General features: G+C 42.5%; 1 protein-coding gene and 1 long non-coding RNA gene across 2 annotated transcripts in view; one reads left to right on the top strand and one right to left on the bottom strand.

Annotated features, from left to right (window-relative positions):
• Nucleotides 1-1,147: 1,147 nt before the first annotated feature.
• Nucleotides 1,148-6,500, bottom strand: LOC120055451. Its single transcript, XR_005477687.1, has 3 exons — nucleotides 6,057-6,500; nucleotides 2,847-2,962; nucleotides 1,148-1,961 (listed from the first exon to the last, which is right to left on the bottom strand). It is a non-coding gene; the product is annotated as an uncharacterized LOC120055451 (long non-coding RNA).
• A 127-nt stretch (nucleotides 6,501-6,627) lies between these two features.
• Nucleotides 6,628-18,869, top strand: part of ndufaf2 (NADH:ubiquinone oxidoreductase complex assembly factor 2) — a 33,265-nt gene continuing 21,023 nt past the window's right edge. Inside the window, exon 1 of the mRNA XM_038989037.1 lies at nucleotides 6,628-6,842. Coding sequence (XP_038844965.1) covers nucleotides 6,728-6,842 — 115 coding nt within the window. The 5' untranslated portion in view covers nucleotides 6,628-6,727. The remainder of the gene's footprint in view (nucleotides 6,843-18,869) is intronic.

Genomic DNA, 18,869 nt, shown 5'->3' with positions numbered 1-18,869 from the left:
AGCATGCCCAGATGTTTTTCGAATCACTTACAGCCCAAAGGGACAGTGATATGATCCCAATGGTTTAATTAGCTGATCTAATTTGGCGTAAACCAGGTGGGCATGCTGCCTGCCTGAGCTGTGTTGGCACTCCCAGGGAATAGAGGCTAGTATGACCTCCCGGGTGGCGCAGTGGTCTAGGGCACTGCATCGCAGTGCTAGCTGCGCCACCAGAGTCTCTGGGTTCGCGCCCAGGCTCTGTCGCAGCCGGCCGCAACCGGGAGGTCCGTGGGGCGACGCACAATTGGCATAGCGTCGTCCGGGTTAGGGAGGGTTTGGCCGGTAGGGATATCCTTGTCTCAGTATGTAAAAAATGTAATAAAAAAAAATGTATGTAATAAAATGTATGCACTCTACTGTAAGTCGCTCTGGATAAGAGCGTCTGCTAAATGACTAAAATGTAAAATGTAAAAATGTAGTTCCCAGGCAATGCAACGGTCTCTTGGTGTGCCCGAGGGAGGCACATGTCTCTAAAGGCGTGACACGGAGGTTGTTGTTGTGTCTCTTCAGGTGTGGTGTTAATTGGCCTACCTGGCTGTAGCTAAAATGTGCTCATATCTTGGCGACCACCGGACAGATAGAACCTACACCTCTGTGACCTGAGTGTCGCGTGCGTGTGCGTGTGGCGCACTCACCCTGCAGAACCTAGATGCATGAGCCAGACTTCAGGTCACAGAACTGTACTTTCTGGTCTTTGGTACCCACTGAGAACACACAGATCAAGGGATTCATTGAGAGGTTACATACATGACTAAGACAAAGGAAAAACATCTTTACTTTCACTTTGTGTGTAAATGCTTTGTGACCCAGAGGAGAAACTGGAGGCCCTGGTTCTCTCAGATGAGACAGGAGTGTAGCTATATAAGAGAGCACTTATGCCAGCCATTGATATACATGAGCTCACAACACAGATCATTATTCACACAGAGGGTGTGAGCAGTCAGGGAGCAAGATAATTGACAGGGATAGACACAATCAGGTTTGAGTCCATTTGTTTCAAACCCGGCAGAAATAAAATGATAATTCTGGTCCGAGTAGCACCAGGGGCGTGGGCGGACAAAGGGAGAGTCAGTGACAGTAACATGGAGAAAGTGAGCGAAAAACACACACACAGAGAGATAGAGCGAGAGCCCCTTTGAAATGCATTGAGAGAGCGATGAGGAAAGAGAGCAGTGTGGGTGTTAAACAAGTGATTTGGCAGGTATGTACAACCAGTCTGTCCTGCTCTGTCAGCAGGGGGGCACCGCCTGGATTCCTATCATGTCTATCTGAACTGTTCCGGAGTCATTTCCAACTCCTGAGACCCCAAGGGGCATACACTTTGTCAACCCACCACACCGCTGTTTCACAATCAGCCGTCATGCTAACAGCTTTCAAAATCAGTGGAGAGGATCATTGCTGCAGGCCTTGCATCAGAACAGAAGTATGCTGTGGAATGAGCATAGCAAAAGGGGCAAAGGAATACCTTGTTGACAGGTTTACAGAATGGACTGCCTGGAGAGTAGAGCCAATGTTCATTCTTAGATTATATCAGTAAAACAGACTGTTCCTTGTAGCGTCAGCTGTGTTCTTTGTGTCAGTTGCACTGTCTAGTTGTGTCCATTTATTTTTTCTAATAGGTTTTTATTTTATGCACTTTGAGATTATTCTGTATAATGAAAAGAGCTTTACAAATGTAATAACGGATTATTATAGACAGTAAATAATATTTTAAGCACACAAACTTGCTATTATTGGTCTGATTGGTCAAAAGACTAATAATTGGAAAAAATATCAGAATTGGGCCGCGTAAACGCAGCAACACACACACACACACACACACACACACACACACACACACACACGATGAGGCTGTGATTCCTGGAGATGGGGGACATGTGGTGGCAGTAGACGTTCCCTTCATACTGGAACACTTCATTGGGCTACAGACACACAGGAAGGAGAAGGAACTAATCAGCTTTAGTTCAACCTGAACATAAACCTGATATCTATGTGCTGTAGAGGGACAACAATACTGTTCAGTCAGTCGGTCAGCCAGTCGGCATGACAGGAAAGAACACTGCCGTGACTGACACAATGGGACCAGGAGACAGAAATGAAGAATGTGGCTGTGAGACTGAGAGAGAAATGGAGCGGAGGAATGGAGGGGAGCAGAGAAGAACATGGCCGTGTGGGAGAACAGAGCACGGCAGGGGACTAAGAGGCTGGAGGAAGGCAGCAGAGTGACAGTTACAATGCAAATCCATCTGCAAACACAAGTTCCCTCTCTGGTGCCTTGGCTGCCACTGTGTGCCAATGCTAGCAAGGGCTGACCCAATGGGTACACAAAGAGGGGGCTCTGTCTCAACACACTCAGTCACATACACTTATCTCTTAACCTTTCATGGGCTCAGAAAATGTCAGTTTAATATAAATGAGATACAATGCTGATGCTTATCCAGGACATAGCTAACCCACACATACATACTGTAGCTAGCTAGACCTTTTCTCTTAATCAAGGCACTTCTTAGCTGCTTAAGTGTGGTGCAGGTACTGGCTACTGATTCCTGGATCTGAATTCCTGTGTGTGTGCATGTGCGTGCCTGTGTGTGTGTATGTTTTACTGTCCTTTAGCTGACCCTTTGAGGTAACCATGGCGCCAGTGTAACTCTAGCTCAGCATAGAGCGCACCATATGAGGCAGAGCGAGAGAGAGACGGAGTGAGCTAGAGAGCGAGAGAGAATGAGAGCGAGACAGAAAGAAAGTGAGAGACAAAGGATGTATGTGAGAGAAAAACAACGGAAGAGAAAGAGTCTATGTAGGAATACCTTTTAGTGTCTCAGTGTCCCAGGCCTTCATGGTTTTGTCGAAGGAGCTGGACACAATTATGCCCGTGTCGAACGGGTACCACTGCACACTGAACCTGTGGACATACCGACTGGACCTGCAACACACACTCACAGTGACCATCAGAGTATCTCTCACACACACTCGCTCTCTCTCACTCACACACTCTCTCACACCGCATTTGTAACACCACAGGCTCTAGTTTGATCTAATCTTGACTATTGCCCAGTGATATGGTCAAGTGCTGAGCAGCAGTCTTGCACTTCAATGTACACATTGGCCTAATGTCAACAGTGTGTACAGTACCAGTCAAAAGTTTGGACACACCTACTCATTCAAGGGTTTTTCTTTATTTTTACTATTTTCTACATTGTAGAATAATAGTGAAGACATTAAAACTATGAACAGCTTAGCACACTCTTAACTAGCTTCATGAGGAATGCTTTTCCAACAGTCTTGAAGGAGTACCCACATATGCTGAGCACTTGTTGGCTGCTTTTCCTTCACTCTGCGGTCCAACTCATCCCAAACCATCTCATTTGGGTTGAGGTCGGGTGATTGTGGAGGCCATGTCATCTGATGCAGCACTCCATCACTCTCCTTCTTGGTCAAATAGCCCTTACACAGCCTGGAGGTGCGCTTTGGGTCATTGTCCTGTTGAAAAACAAATGATAGTCCCACTAAGCGCAAACCGTATGGGATGGCGTTTCGCTGAAGAATGCTGTGTTAGCCATGCTGGTTAAGTCTGCCTTGAATTCTAAATAAATCACTGACAGCGTCACCAGCAAAGCACCCCCACACAATCACACCTCCTCCTCCATGCTTCATGGTGAGAACCACACATACGGCGATCATCCATTCACCTACTCTACATCTCACAAAGACACGGTGCTTGGAACCAAAAATCTCAAATTTGGACTCATCAGACCAAAGAACAGATTTCCACTGGTCTAATGTCCATTGCTCGTGTTTCTTGACCCAAGCAAGTCTCTTCTTTTTGGTGTCCCTTGGTAGTGGTTTCTTTGCAGCAATTTGACCATTAAGGCCTGATTCACACCTGTCTCCTCTGAACAGTTGATTTTGAGATGTCTGTTACTTGAACCCTGTGAAACATTTATTTGGGCTGCAATCTGAGGTACAGTTAACTCTAATGAACTTATCCTCTGCAGCAGGGGTAACTCTGGGTCTTCCTTTCCTGTGGCGGTCCTCATGAGAGCCAGATTCATCATAGCGCTTGATGGTTTTTGCGACTGCACTTGAAGAAACTTTAAAAGTTCTTGAAATTTTCCGAATTGACTGACCTTCATGTCTTAAAGTAATAATGGACTGTTTCTCTTTGCTTATTTGAGCTGCACTTGGTCTTTTACCAAATAGGGCTATTTTCTGTATACCACCCCTACCACAACACAACTGATTGGCTCAAATGCATTAAGGAAAGACATTCCACAAATTAACTTTTAACAAGGCACACCTGTTAATTGAAATGCATTCCAGGTGACTACCTCATGAAGCTGGTTGAGAGAATGCCAAGTGTGCAAAGCTGTCAAGGCAAAGGGTGGCTACTTTGAAGAATCTTAAATATAAAATATATTTTGATTTATTTGACACTTTTTTGGTTACTACATGATTCCATGTGTTATTTTATAGTTTTGATGTCTTCACTATTATTCTACAATGTAGAAAATAGTAAAAATAAAGAAAAACCCTTGAATGTGTAGGTGTGTCCAAACTTTTGACTGGTACTGTATGTCAGTCTCTCTTGACTCAAAGTAGAGGAGAGATTGACTGCATGTTCTTGTAAGAAATATTATACATTTCTGTATAATCCACTTACAGTGCATTCCGAAAGTAATCAGATTTTGTCATGCCAATTTTGTTACGTTATAGCCTTATTATAAATGGATTCAATAGTTTTCCCCCCTCAATCTACACACAATACCCCATAATGACAAAGCAAAAACAGGTTTTTAGAATGTTTTACAAATTGATAATAAAAAAATAAGTATTCAGACCCTTTACTCAGTACTTTGTTGAAGCACCTTTGGCAGTGATTACAGCCTCGAGTCTTCTTGGGCTTGGCACACCTGTATTTGGGAAGTTTCTCCCATTCTTCTCTGCAGGTCCTCTCAAGCTCTGCCAGGTGTGATGGGGAGCGTCACTGCACAGCTATTTTCAGGTCTCTCCAGAGATGTTCGACCAGGTTCAAGTCTGGGCTCTGGCTGGGCCTTATCAAGGACATTCATAGACTTGTCCCAAAGCCACTCCTGTGTTGTCTTGGCTATGTGCTTAGGGTCGTTGTCCTGTTGGAAGGTGAACCTTCGCCCCAGTATGAGGTCCCTTCTCCCCCGATGGCTCAGTTTGGCCTGGCGGCCAAATCTAGGAAGAGTTTTGGTGGTACCAAACTTCTTCCATTTAAGAATGATGGAGGACACTGTGTTCTTGGGGAACTTCAATGTTGCATACATTTTGTGGTACCCTTCCCCAAATCTGTGCCTTGACACAATCCTGTCTCAAAGCTCTATGGACAAATCCTTCAACCTCATGGCTTGGTTTTTGCTCTGACATGCATTGTCAAATACATACACTACTGCTTGCACACTCATTGGCAAATAAGTGCTTTCGAGGATGCACAATAGCACATACCCTCTCTCTCACACCCACTCCTGTCCACCAATATTTAGTGAAGTACACAGTTATAGTGATGCTGCCATCTAGTGGGTGCCATCAGATATGTGAGCCACACACACCTCTCTACCATGCACACTGCTTTACAGGTGTACTGTGGTTTTCTGCTTTTGTTCTCCAGGTCAAACACCACAATCACTCCATCTGCCCCTCTAGATAGCATGCTACAGAACAGCCAAGAAGAGAGGGTTAGCTTCCAACAGCACCAGAAGGACTCTAAAGATGTGCTACCTAGGCAATACATGTCCATGTTGAGTTGTTGTAGGTTGCTTGCTCATGTATCAAGTTATGTTGAAATCAGGTTATGAGGGAAGCATGCAGTACGTTATAGGCCTAGGCTATATGGTAATCATAACAAAATAATGTTCTCAATTGTAATATTGTCAGACCTACTACCAATGACAGAGTGAAAAGATATTTCATATTTAATGATACAAATAAACTTTGATTTAATTTTACTTACTAAATAGGCTACACATCAGGAAACAAGCATCATTCAAACTCACGTATAAAAGGGAATCCATCAGAGAAACAATGGAATAGTGTTCACAGATGGGATGATGATTTGGCCAACTTTCCCCCTCACTGTTGACTCTGCCCGTCTCAGGCAAAGTGTGTCGTCAAGTCCAGCCTGTCTTGCTGTTAGAAACCCCAACAACTTCCCTCAATATATGTATATTTAAATAATTTAGCTAGCTAGCATGACTGTTTGTTATGGTTGTTCTAAAGCTAGCATAGCATAACTAGTTTGGCTAACCACGTACAAATTCAATGTCGTTAGCTACTAAGCCAGTTTTGCAAACGTTTTTTGTGTACAATAAATCTCTGTGATCTGGATTTATAAAAGTCAATAGAATCATTTGAATCAGTCAAATTTCACGCTCTGTCTTATTTAAACTGATTTAGCAAGCTAGTTTAGCTCCAGCCAACAAGGGGTGTGCGCGGCCATGTTGTTACGTCAGGATTTTTGAGACCTCGCTGGTATAACAAGTGCACTGATTGGTTCCTCTGATTCTGCCATCCAATTAAAACATATCTTACTGTTGTCTGTTTTTAGATACGTTTTAGATACGGGAGATTGCATAAACAACAAATCCAATTGAACATGCGTTGATAGTTGAGGTTGTGTGGTGAAAAATACGAGCCCGATAGCTATATCATATATTTTTTTTTAAATATGAGCAGGATCGGGGGTCTATTACGCCGGAGCTTTGGGTTGATAAAAGAACATGTGGGCACCGACCATTTAGGAAATAAATATTACTTGCAGCCCGAGCAAAAAACTTGGACGGGTAAGTTGCTAACGCTTTAGCTACCTCATCCCTAGAAACTTTGACCTAGACAGCCACCTCTGTAACGTTATTGTTGTCCTAGCTATAAGTAACGTTAGCTATCTTCTGGAACTCTCCAGTTTTATTAGCCACCTACTTTAACTAGAAGCTACACGGTTTAGATGGCTAGCTAACGTTACAGTAAATGGTATAGGCTACAAAGTAAGCAAATGTAACAGTTGCTATGTTAGCTAGCAAATATTCGTTTTAATATGTAAAATTATAGCTAGCTCAAACCGTGACCAAATCTTCCTACACATTTTCATTTTAATCGAGATTATTACATTAGTGGCATTGAATTCTGATCTCTTTGCTACATGTTATTGAGATCTTGGCTGTTGCTTTTTGTTTCATGTAAGATATGACCACTAGATGGAGGACGTGTACCTGTTTTGATATATCCCAAACAAATCACATCAGTTTCTTCAATAAATTCCATACACTCCTCTTCATTGTATGTTAATTGAAACACATTTGACACGTCAAAGCTCAGTGAAGCCCATCTCTGTTAAAACATACCATCATCAATGCCATCAAAATATGGCACTGCAACCCTGTCACATAATTACAATAAGTTAATCTCTCTCTACTCTTCAGACACTTTCCATTCAACCTTTGTTTGAGGATGTAGAATGAGGTCAGATTTCTCAGCTGAGAAAGATAGTGTGTATGTAGCTTAATATATAAGCCAAGCCTCAGATGTGAGTCAGCAGACTAAGCTGTGGTGACTAGGCACTGTTGTCCCTCAGGTAGCAAGGTTCTTAGTAGGCAAGGTCGAGGACATTCAGGCTGTTCTGTAGACTGAAATAGCTTCCTTACCTTGTCTCCTTTCCTTCACCAATGACTTCACAAGGCTTGACATTGTAGCAGGGATACATCCTTCTTCAATTTATAAGTAAGGAGTGTTTGTTGTCTCAGCATCTAGTTTGAAAAATGCAAAACAATGTGATTGAAATTCACCCAGTCCTTTCACGTGTCAGTACTATCTAGGAGAGAGGAGATTTAGGATCAGTTTTGCCTTTTAGATAGATCATAATGAATCCGGTTAGTATGGATGGGGGGGACCTGATCTTTGCTCAGAAATCTCAACGTACAAGGGAGTTGAGCGTTGACTAGTGTGGGTGGATTGGAGCTCCAACTACATTGAGTCGCTGTCAGTTGATACCTGTAAAATCTTAAACGCTTACAGTGTACGTATGTTTGTCCTATGTAAAGTCGGGCCTGTCTTTGTTTGCTTAAATCCATACTTTTGAATGAAACTTTTGTCAAATACAACCACCAACCTTTTCTTAGTTTCAATTGCTCTAAAATGTAGATTACCCTACGTAATCTGAGATTAAATTGGGGCATTCGCGCTGAGTTGCCATTTTAGAGCAATAGAAACTAGGAAACGGTTGGTGTGGATTTCAGCAAACAAAGACAGGCCCGATTTTACACAGGACAAACATAGGTACATGGTAAGGGTTTAACATTTTACAGTATCGACTGACAGCAACTCGATGTAGTGAGAGCTCCAGTCCGCCCACACTCGTCCTATTGAAATGGTTTGACTTGGTCTGCATTTTCAATCCGTAAACCCATGTTAGCTTTATTAATTTACCAAGATGATCTCCCTCTCGTGGTGTAGGATTTAGCGGGGAGATATTGGCCTGGTACCCATTCACTCACTAACTGCGTCATTTGTGGGGGACGACATGTTTACTGTTGCCTTGTTGTTGTCGTCATGTTTGTTTGCAAGACCTCTGCCCACCTCGTCTTATTTATTAACGTGAAGTTATCCGTTAAGTTATTTCAAAGCATGTAGGTGGCTGGGTATTCAAAGATCGTAGAGGCCTGTGTTCAGCACAGTCTAGGCCTAGGCTACTGCACAGGGAAGACCTCTTTTGTTATTCAGTCATTAGGCATATGGTGATTTCTCAATGGGACCTCTTGTGCATGAATAGCCTAGGCCTCAAGTACATGCACACTTATGTCATCACATATTGGCTGTGTAATGACACGGGTCATAATGGTTGATTCTCCACTCACTCTTCCTCACCACAGGGCTACTACCACACACACCATTGGCGTAGCACACAACCCCGTAGCCCCGACAAGCTTTACACCCTCCCACCCATGTCCTCATTACATGTAGTGCAACTACAACACTCATGGTCTGTAAAGTTCTCTACTTTTGATAGATTTAAACGAACAATATTGGAATCACCATAGTCGCAACTATAAACTGTCAACTCCTTCTGCCTGATAGATTAAAATAGAATATGCTTTTTGGTTCAAATATGTGACATTTAACTAGGTTTTAAAGTCCTAAAGCAACTGAGGAAAACTAAATTGCTACTGTGTGAATGAAAAAGAAAAAATCTGTCAGATTTTTGTCTAATCTCAACTCCGTCAGTGCGGACAAATCTGATAGAATGTTTGTTTTATTGGGGATTTTCAAATGAATAATTTTCCATATTTTGCAAATGTTTGTATTGAACTTTTTATTTTTAAAGACACATGTCTGTTTTGAGTATCTGTTGTCAACTCAGTCAGTGGCTTGTCAACTCCGTCACGGATGGCTAACGCCCTTAAACGTTTTTTTTTTCTCTAATCAATATTCTGCAAAAATATTTTCATCACTGTTCCGCAACACATGCTTGAACAATTTGAAGTATTTGCCGTGCAGGACCTAAGGGATAATGTTTGCTTTAGAAGTGTTGTTTTATGTTCTAAATCTAGGAAAACCGGTCATAATGCTAACGAAATTAGAGCATTTAGTAGTGCTATAAAACTAAACAAAGATAAGTTTGGAGATTTGTATTACATATTGCCTTGCTCGGACCTTGCGCGGGGAAACTGCGCTACGCCACTGACGCACGCGATCTCTCCTCTTTCTTTCGCTCCAACCTTGTAGAAATAAAGGGGATGTATTATTAAGTTCATACGTCTTGCTCTTTAAAAAAAAATCTTAAACTGCACAGACAGACTGCAGGCTCTTTACAACAGCAACGCAGGTGGAGGAGGAAACTATTTCTCTCTCCCTCCCCCTCTCTTTAGTAAATTCATAGGTAACTCTCTCTCTCTCAACTATCTGCTCAAACTATTCACCTGTCCCTATTCGTCAGTCCTCCTTTTGATTTATTTATTTTTTTGTACTTTAGTGCTCCTATTTTCTATCCCTCTCAATCTGTTGGGCTGTATGAAACTGGGGCGTAAGTAATATAATGCTGGGTGTTGTGTTCGGTTGCCCAGGACAGAATTGGAAAAAGCAGAGGGAAAAATATTCCAGTGTCATATTGTTCAAGCTATCTCTATCCTCTCCCTTCTATCACTTTCCCCCTCTATCACTTTATTTTTTCTCTCTCTCTCTCCCTCCCTTCCTCTCTCTGTAATCCAGCTCTTTTTGATGCCTGTCCAGAGCTGTGTAGAATATCAGAGTGGTTGTGTTATGTGAAAGGCTGGGCCCAGCAACATACTACAGTACCCTTGTAAATGTACACAGAGCCTCTTTTAGCCTGGTTGCCAGTCCATTCTAGCTTTTGCTAACTCCTTTTGGCTTAGAAATGCTAAAGGAGAAACAGACTGGATATCTGATAAATGGAATGAGTACACAGAACAGACTATCTATGCCTCTGCCATAGAAATGAAAAATAGGCCTAACTCCATGTCCCTAGCCTGGGCTGCCTGGTGGTTATTGGTTAGCCAGATCTGTTTCCAAACATGACAACAACAAAGGAGTTGGCTGAAGGCAAACTCGGCCTAGATCTGGCTACCAGGCTACGATGCCTCTGTCCGTATGAACACAGAGCATAAGCCTATCCCTTTCTGTGCTCCTCTGTCTTTCTGTGTCTCTATACTGTATGTACCCAGACTGGCTCAACCTCACTGCAGGGACGCCCTATCACACTGACTGGAAGAAAGCAAGGCATTCTGGAGATTGGCCCATTTGTCTTAATGGCAGCCGGGCTGCAGCACTGACGCCCATCCCCTCTTATTTAGGGAGAGCGGAGAGGAGAGCTGACATTATCGCCCGCTGCAGGCGGATTGGAAAATAATTGCCTGTATGATTGCTATTTTTTTCCCCTTGCCTCTTTGAGGAGGTGTAGCCTTTGTCTTGGAATCAGTGGCTGCTCAATAGTGGACAGGGGAAAGGCAGCCCCTTTCATGTGGCAGTGAAAAGGATGTATTTTTAGTGCTATTCACTTAGCGCTGTATGCTATGCAGTTTTAATCTATTGGTCCGTGCGCTGTGCGAGGAGGAATCTGAGGGCTTCAGAGGTGCACCACACTGTGTGAGAGAAAAGAGGCATTGACTTGTCCTCCTGTTACTATCCTCTCCCTTTGTCTATTATTTATTTGATTCTGAGGCTCTGTTCCATGAAGTGAAAACTGAAAGGCTTTTGGTTGGTTCTGCCTTTTCAGGTTGTCTAGTGTGGGAGGGGAGGTTGTGTGCGCGTGCACGTTTGCAAACCTAAAGAGAACGAGCTAGTGAATTCTCAACACTTCATGCCTTAGCACACTTAACACAACAACAGATGGCTGTGTGTCATCGGAGCGTTAATTCGGGCTGCATATATTCCATGGAAGAAGTCACAGCCGAGAGCGACTGGGGTCCAAAAGGCTGTTTACTCAGCCACAAGCTGTCCCCAGGGGGAGATGAAGGAAGCTGTAGGCCTCTCTTCAACGCCAGCACTGGGTTTGTCATGGAGGCCTATGACCAAAAGCTGCCTGGGGTATTAAATCAATCTTCATTGAATGGCAGCGTTGCCATGCTTTGGCTTTCAATGAAAGTTGTTTACCCATCATCATGCCAAGTTCATCTAGCTGCATGCAATGTTATCCTCCTATGGACACACATTAGCCAGGCCTTAAGTGTTATTGTATTGGAACAGGTTTAGATTTAATAACGTGTCATTGCACCTCAAAAAGCACAAGAAAGAAGTCTAACACCCTCATCTCTAGTTTGTTCTCTACTGTACGGGAAACTGTTGAGCGTGAAGAACCCAGCAGCTTTGGTGCGCCTAGCAACTACTACCATACCCTGTTCAAAGGCACTTAAATCTTTTGTCTTGCCCATTCACCAGCTGAATGGCACACATACATAATCCATGTCTCAAGTCTTAAAAATCCTCCTTTAACCTCTCTCCTCCCCTTCATCTACACTGATTTTTGAAGTGGATTTAACAAGTATCAATAAAGGATCATGGCCCGGTTGCATAAAACACCTGAAGTAAATTTTCCCCTTATCTTTTTCCTTAATTTCCTTAACTTTAAGTCTGTTGCACAGAACATTTTAAGGTCAATTTCACCCTTAAATTACAGGACCTCATGGGCACCCTTAAGTGCTTCATTCAGTATGGATATCAATGTCAACAGCATTTGTGGAGGTGACTGTTACTTTCATCTGCACTGGTTACAAAAGGAAAACATCAACCAGCTAGCTACTTAGCTAAACAGTGGAAGGTGCACAATCCATGGCTACTAAGCTAGCTGGCTATATATACACTCTGTAAGATAGCTTGACGTACTAGAAAGAAATATAAACAAGTTGGGGGGGAAATTAACCGCAATAAATGTGATTTATCTTCTGAAGCAATTTGGTTATCCAGTCTTGGTTGTAGCAAAATAGCTTTCATTTTGTGAGAGAGAATTTCTCTCTAAGGTTTAGTTAGGGAATCAGGCCGTCTCCATGGTAACCAGATACGCTTTCTGTCATACATACCGTAAAACTCCTTAAGGGTTACCTAAGGAAATATTTTAGGGCTCTGTGCAACGCTCTTAAACAATTCTCTTAGGTAAGGGAAAATTATTCCTTAAGGTAAGCACTTAAGATGTTTTATGTAACCGGGGGGGCCTTTCATACCAAATATTGGCCCCCAGCCCCAAAAAATTGCCCCCTAAATTACATTATTTTCAGCCCCGCTACGCAAACAAGGCTGATTTTTGTGACAATTTTACTGTTTTAAACAAGCTTTGTTTAGCTAATAAGATGAAAACACTACTTTTGGGTACCGTGTTAACATTACAACATGAAATCCATGTCTTAAACATTGCTACATTTCGGGAAATAGCAAAGAACAAGTGTAATCTGCATGACACAGTGTTACTTACCTTACAGATCACAGTCAGCTAATTTCCACTCCATATGCAAATCCGTTTGAGTCATACACTGGTTTGTTTGGCTGGCATGTTTTTATTTTAAGCTGCCCTTTATCTACACTGAAATAATATTATTTAATTTGTCCTCTTATGATTTGTTTTCTCTCGCATAGCTCATTAGTACACCTTTGTGGTTGAATATATATTGTAGGTCCTAGGATACGACACTGAATAATGTGGAATTAACAAATACCGTCAAGGGATACCTTACAATTTACAATAATGAACACCTTGTGAAACAGCTGTGAAAACCAATCTGCCGACATTTACGGTTTAAATATATAAACGTTTTGATTTTTGGTACAGTTGTCATTCATTTATTTTCACAGATTATTTGTACACTCACATGGTAATCCTAGACTTGTTCTCAACAGGCAGCCAGTCTCGGAAAGGGGGATTTGAACAGGGAGGCTGCAAAGTCCAGGCACTGCTGCTCTCTTTGCTCTGACTGTTTGCAGTGCTAGTGTTTTTAGTTCATCTGTGGATCTCACATATTATGTGCCCAGTATGATAGAGCAAGAACTTTCTTAGCAGATAATGACAATAACAGTAGCTGTAGATGTAATGAAAAGTTGGAGGATGGTTGGTAATGGAGGACATTAGGTTGATCCACGTCTGTGTGTTTGGTAGAAACCCTAGGTCATGGAGAACAGGGGCAGAGTTAAAGGGAACAGGGTAGGAGACAGACGTAAACAAGCAAACACACAGGTTACACTTTACTGTGAGAAAATGTATGGATTAGTGCATTGTTATAAATTGGAGGTATGTACTTTAACAGTTTTTGAAAGTATAGCCTACTTCAAACCGGTCCCCCTCTGAGAATCAGACTGGCTCTGGTGGATGGGATACCTCCTGGGTGGCTCGGACAGTCGATGGTCCTGAAGTCATTTTGGCAAAGTAAATTGAAGGAGGTAGATGTTTATAAGCTCAGCATAACTACCATTTCTTGCTTTTTCAAATGTCAACCAAAGCTTAACATACTTTGTCTATTGGGCTTCAACGAAGTGTATGTAGTCAGAGCTTTCAGTGGTCGACCGTCCAACTGGAGAAGATTGCTGGCTTCCACAGAGGTAACCCTAGGAAGACAAAAATATCAGTGTTAGGAGAACAGGAGCATAGTTAAAAGGGACAGGGTATATGCAATTGCATTGTTTACCTCAGTAAACAGCTGCGGCTCCTGTGCGTACAGCAGGTGATAGAGCGAGTCCTCGATGGAGGCCTGGACGCTGCTGTTGTGTGCAAAGAGAATTACCTTCATGTTGTCCTCCCACCGTTCCTGGTACGTCAAGGGACTTGCCCATGGCAGTCTTGAGGGTCTGGTTGGTCCAATCAAACAAACTTGGAGGGGGTAGGAAACACAGCTGAAATTGGAAGTTTACATACACCTTAGCCAAATGCATTTAAACTCCGTTTTTTACAATTCCTGACATTTAATTCTAGTAAAAATTCCCTGTCTTAGGTCAGTTAGGATTACCACTTTATTTTAAGAATGTGAAATGTCAGAATAATGGGATAATTATTTATTTCAGCTTTTATTTCTTTCATCACATTCCCAGTGGGTCAGAAGTTTACATACACTCAATTAGTATTTGGTAGCATTGCCTTTAAATGGTTTAACTTGGGTCAAATGTTTCGGGTACCCTTCCACAAGCTTCCCACAATAAGTTGGGTGAATTTTGGCCCATTCCTCCTGACAGAGCTAGTGTAACTGAGTCAGGTTTGTAGGCCTCCTTGCCCACCCACACATTTTCTATTATTGACTTTGTTGTCCTTAAGCCATTTTGTCAAGACTTGAGGTATGTTTGGGGTCATTGTCCATTTGGAAGACTCATTTGCGACCAAGCTTTAACTTCCTGACAACTGTCTTGAGATGTTGCTTAAATATATCCAAATCATTTTCCTCTCTCATGATGCTATCTATTTTGTGAAGTGCACCAGTCCCTCCTGCAGCAAAGCACCCCCACAACATGATGCTTCCACCCCCGTGCTTCACGGTTGGGATGGTGTTCCTCAGCTTGCAAGCATCCCCCTTTTTCCTCCAAACATAATAATGGTCATTATGGCCAAACTGTTCTATTTTTGTTTCATCAGACCAGAGGGCATTTCTACAAAAAGTACGATCTTTGTCCCCATGTGCATTTGCAAACTGTAGTCTGGCTTTTTTATGGCGGTTTTGGAGCAGTGGCTTCTTCCTTGTTGAGCGGCCTTTCAGGTTATGTCGATATTGGACTTGTTTTACTGTGGATATAGATACTTTTGTACCTGTTTCCTCCAGTATCTTCACATGGTACTTTGCTGTTGTTCTGGGATTGATTTGCACTTTTCGCAACAAAGTACGTTCATCTCTAGGAGACAATGCGTCTCCTTCCTGAGCGGTATGACGGCTGCGTGGTCCCATGGTGTTTATACTTGCGTACTATTGTTTGTACAGATGAACGTGGTACCTTCAGGTGTTTGGAAATTGCTCCCAAAGATGAATCAGACTTGTAGAGGTCTACAATTTTTTTCTGAGGTCTTGGCTGTTTTCTTTTGATTTTCCCATGATGTTAAGCAAAGAGGCACTGAGTATGAAGGTAGGCCTTGAAATACATCCACAGGTACACCTCCAATTGACTCAAATGATGTCAATTAGCCTATCAGAAGCTTCTAAAGTCATGACATCATTTTCTGGAATTTTCCAAGCTGTTTAAAGGCACAGTCAACTTAGCGTATGTAAACTTCTGACCCACTAGAATTGTGATGCAGTGAATTATAAGTGAAATAATCTGTCTAAACAATTGTTGGAAAAATGACTTGCGTCATGCACAAAGTAGATGTCCTAACCAACTAGCCAAAACTACAGTTTGTTACAAGAAAATTGTGGAGTGGTTGAAAAATGAGTTAATGACTCCAACCTAAGTGTATGTAAACTTCCGACTTCAACTGTATCTATTGACAATGTAAGATATTGAAATACACTAAAAAAACAAAAGTATATGGACACCTCTTCAAATTAGTGGATTTGGCTATTTCAGCCACACCCGTTGCTGACAGGTGTATAAAATCGAGCACACGTCCATGCAATCTCCATAGACAAACATTGGCAGTAGAATAGCCTTACTGAAGGGCTCAGTGACATTCAACGTGGCACTGTCATAGGATGCCACCTTTCCAACAAGTCAGTGTCAAATTTCTGCCCTGCTAGAGCTACCCTGGTCAACGTTAAGTGTTGTTATTGTGAGGTGGAAACGTCTAGGAGCAACAACAACTCAGCCGTGAAGTGGTAGGCCATAGAACGGGAACGGGAACGCAGAGTGCTGAAGCGCGTAAATTCATCTGTCTTAAGTTGCAACACTCACTACCAAGTTCCAAACTGCCTCTGGAAGCAATGTCAGCACAAGAACGGTTCATTTGGAGCTTCATAAATGGGTTTCCATGGCCGAGCAGACGCACACAAGCCTTAGATCACCATGCGCAATGCCAAGCATCGGCTGGAGTGGTGTAAAGCTCTCAACAAGTGGACTCTGGAGCAGTGGAAACGCAAGTGTTGTCTGGCGTGATGAATCATGCTTCACCATCTGGCAGGCCGACGGATGAATCTGGGTTTGGCAGATGCCAGGAAAACACTACCTGACACAATTTATAGTGCTAACTGTAAAGTTTGGTGGAGGAGGATTAATGGTCTGGGGCTGTTTTTCATGGTTCGGGCTAGGCCCCTTAGTTCCAGTGAAGGGAAATCTTAACGCAATAGCATACAATGACATTCTAGACGATTCTGTGCTTCCAACTTTGTGGCAACAGTTTGGGGAAGGCCCTTTTCTTCTTTCAGCATGACAATGCCCCTGTGCACAAAGTGAGATCCATACAGAAATGGTTTGACGATCGATGTGGAAGAACTTGACTGGCCTGCACAGAGCCCCGACCTCCTTTGGGATGAATTGGAATGCAGACTGCGAGCCAGGCCTAATCGCCCAACATCAGTGCCGACCTCTTGTGGCTGAATGGAAGTCCCCGCAGCAATGTTCCAACATCTGGTGGAAAGCCTTCCCTGAAGAGTGGAGGCTGTTAAAGCAGCAAAGGGGGACCAACTACATATTAATGTAAATGATTTTGGAATGAGATATTTGACGAGCAGTTGTCCACATACTTTTGGTCATATAGTGTATGTCTGATCATGTACGACGGAAAAACAAAAACTAATTGTACAAAATAAACAAAACAATCCATTGGTGACAGAATATAACCTATAACATCCGTACCTTGTTCCAGAGTTCACGACCTTGGTCAGTCAAGATGATCTCAGGAGAACCGTGGGTGTAAATAGCTTATGTGGCTTCGCCAGTCTCGTCCTTGATGGGTATCATACAAAATGAAAATCACATTTTGGTTTCAAGCACCCTTTTTAATGGGTTACAGAAGGACATTTTAGAGTTAAGCACGTTCTCTTCCTTTACTGGCCTTAATGAGTATTGCCTCCACCCACTTGGTAAAGTGTTCGGTTGCCGTCAGACACCAGCTGTTGCCATTCCTGGATTTCGTGAAGGGGCCGATGAGGTTAACCCGTAACATTTTAAAGTGTTAGAGAGAAGATGACTTTATTCTTACCCGTATTTGTGTCGTACAATATGCAGATGTTTGTAAGGATACTGACACACACATTCTATAATATTGAACTCTGCTGTGAACAAATAAAGCAACCATTACAAAACAACTTATCAGGGCAAAATGTGAATTGTGACACTTACCGTCCATGTGCCATGGTGAAACAACTGATGGGCTTCAACTCCGGCGCCACAGTCTTCGCCCTCTCAAACTTCTGGCAGGCTAGACAGGTCCCTACCTTCAAGCACAACGTGACAAATTGAAACATTGTGTGCTCTCTGATATGACATTCATTAAAAACATAATAATTTCACGTATAATAGAATGTGATTGATAAACAAAAGGTTATTTCACATGCCCAGTTAACCACATCCTTTACAATCTCACGCCAGAAGAAGTGTAGGTTGATTTTTGGCAACCATGCACTTCACTCTGAAATGGCCAGCATGCATCTCGGTCAGCACGGCCTCCTTCTCTTCCTTAGTGAAAATCACCCTCCTGTGTGGCTGGCCATCCTGCCCCTGTAGGTACATGTGATTGCCTAACAAGTTGGAAGAGAAGAGTTGTTGAAATACTCAAGTCTTAAGTAAATTTGCACTGCTCTCTTTAATCCTCACTCCCCCCTCCCCTTTCTGTGTCTATTTAAGGGAAGTTGGAATTACCATAATTGCTTACACCTATCCATTTGATTGATCAGGTTTAATTTATAGCTAGATACCTCAACATAATAGACATGTATAGATGGCAACATGTAGATGACCAACTAGCTAGATGGAAAATGGTTGTTTAATTTATAGCTAGATACCTCAACATAATAGACATGTATAGATGGCAACATGTAGATGACCAACTATCTAGATGGAAAATGGTTGTACATAGCTAAATCCTTCCAGTTATCTATTAGACACACAAAACCTCAATGACAAAGCGAAAACAGGTTTTTTGAAATGTTTGCAAATTTATAAAAAATTAAAAAAACTGCTTATTTACATAGGTATTCAGACCCTTTGCTATGAGACTCGAAATTGAGCTCAGGTGCATCCTGTTTCCATTTGATCATCCTTGAGATGTTTCTACAATTTGATTGGAGTCCACCTGTGGTAAATTCAATTGATTGGACATGATTTGGAAAGGCTCACACCTCTCTATATAAGTTCCCACAGCTGACAAGAACACAGTGGCTTCCATCATTCTTAAATTACTCTTCCTAGAGTTGGCCGTCTGGCCAAACTGAACTATCGGGGAGAAGGCCTTGGTCAGGGAGGTG

The sequence above is a fragment of the Salvelinus namaycush genome, chromosome 1 (assembly GCF_016432855.1).
Source record: "Salvelinus namaycush isolate Seneca chromosome 1, SaNama_1.0, whole genome shotgun sequence".
Classification (NCBI taxonomy): domain Eukaryota; kingdom Metazoa; phylum Chordata; class Actinopteri; order Salmoniformes; family Salmonidae; genus Salvelinus; species Salvelinus namaycush.
Note: the sequence above shows the minus strand (reverse complement) of the source record. Positions and strands in the feature narration are given on the sequence as shown.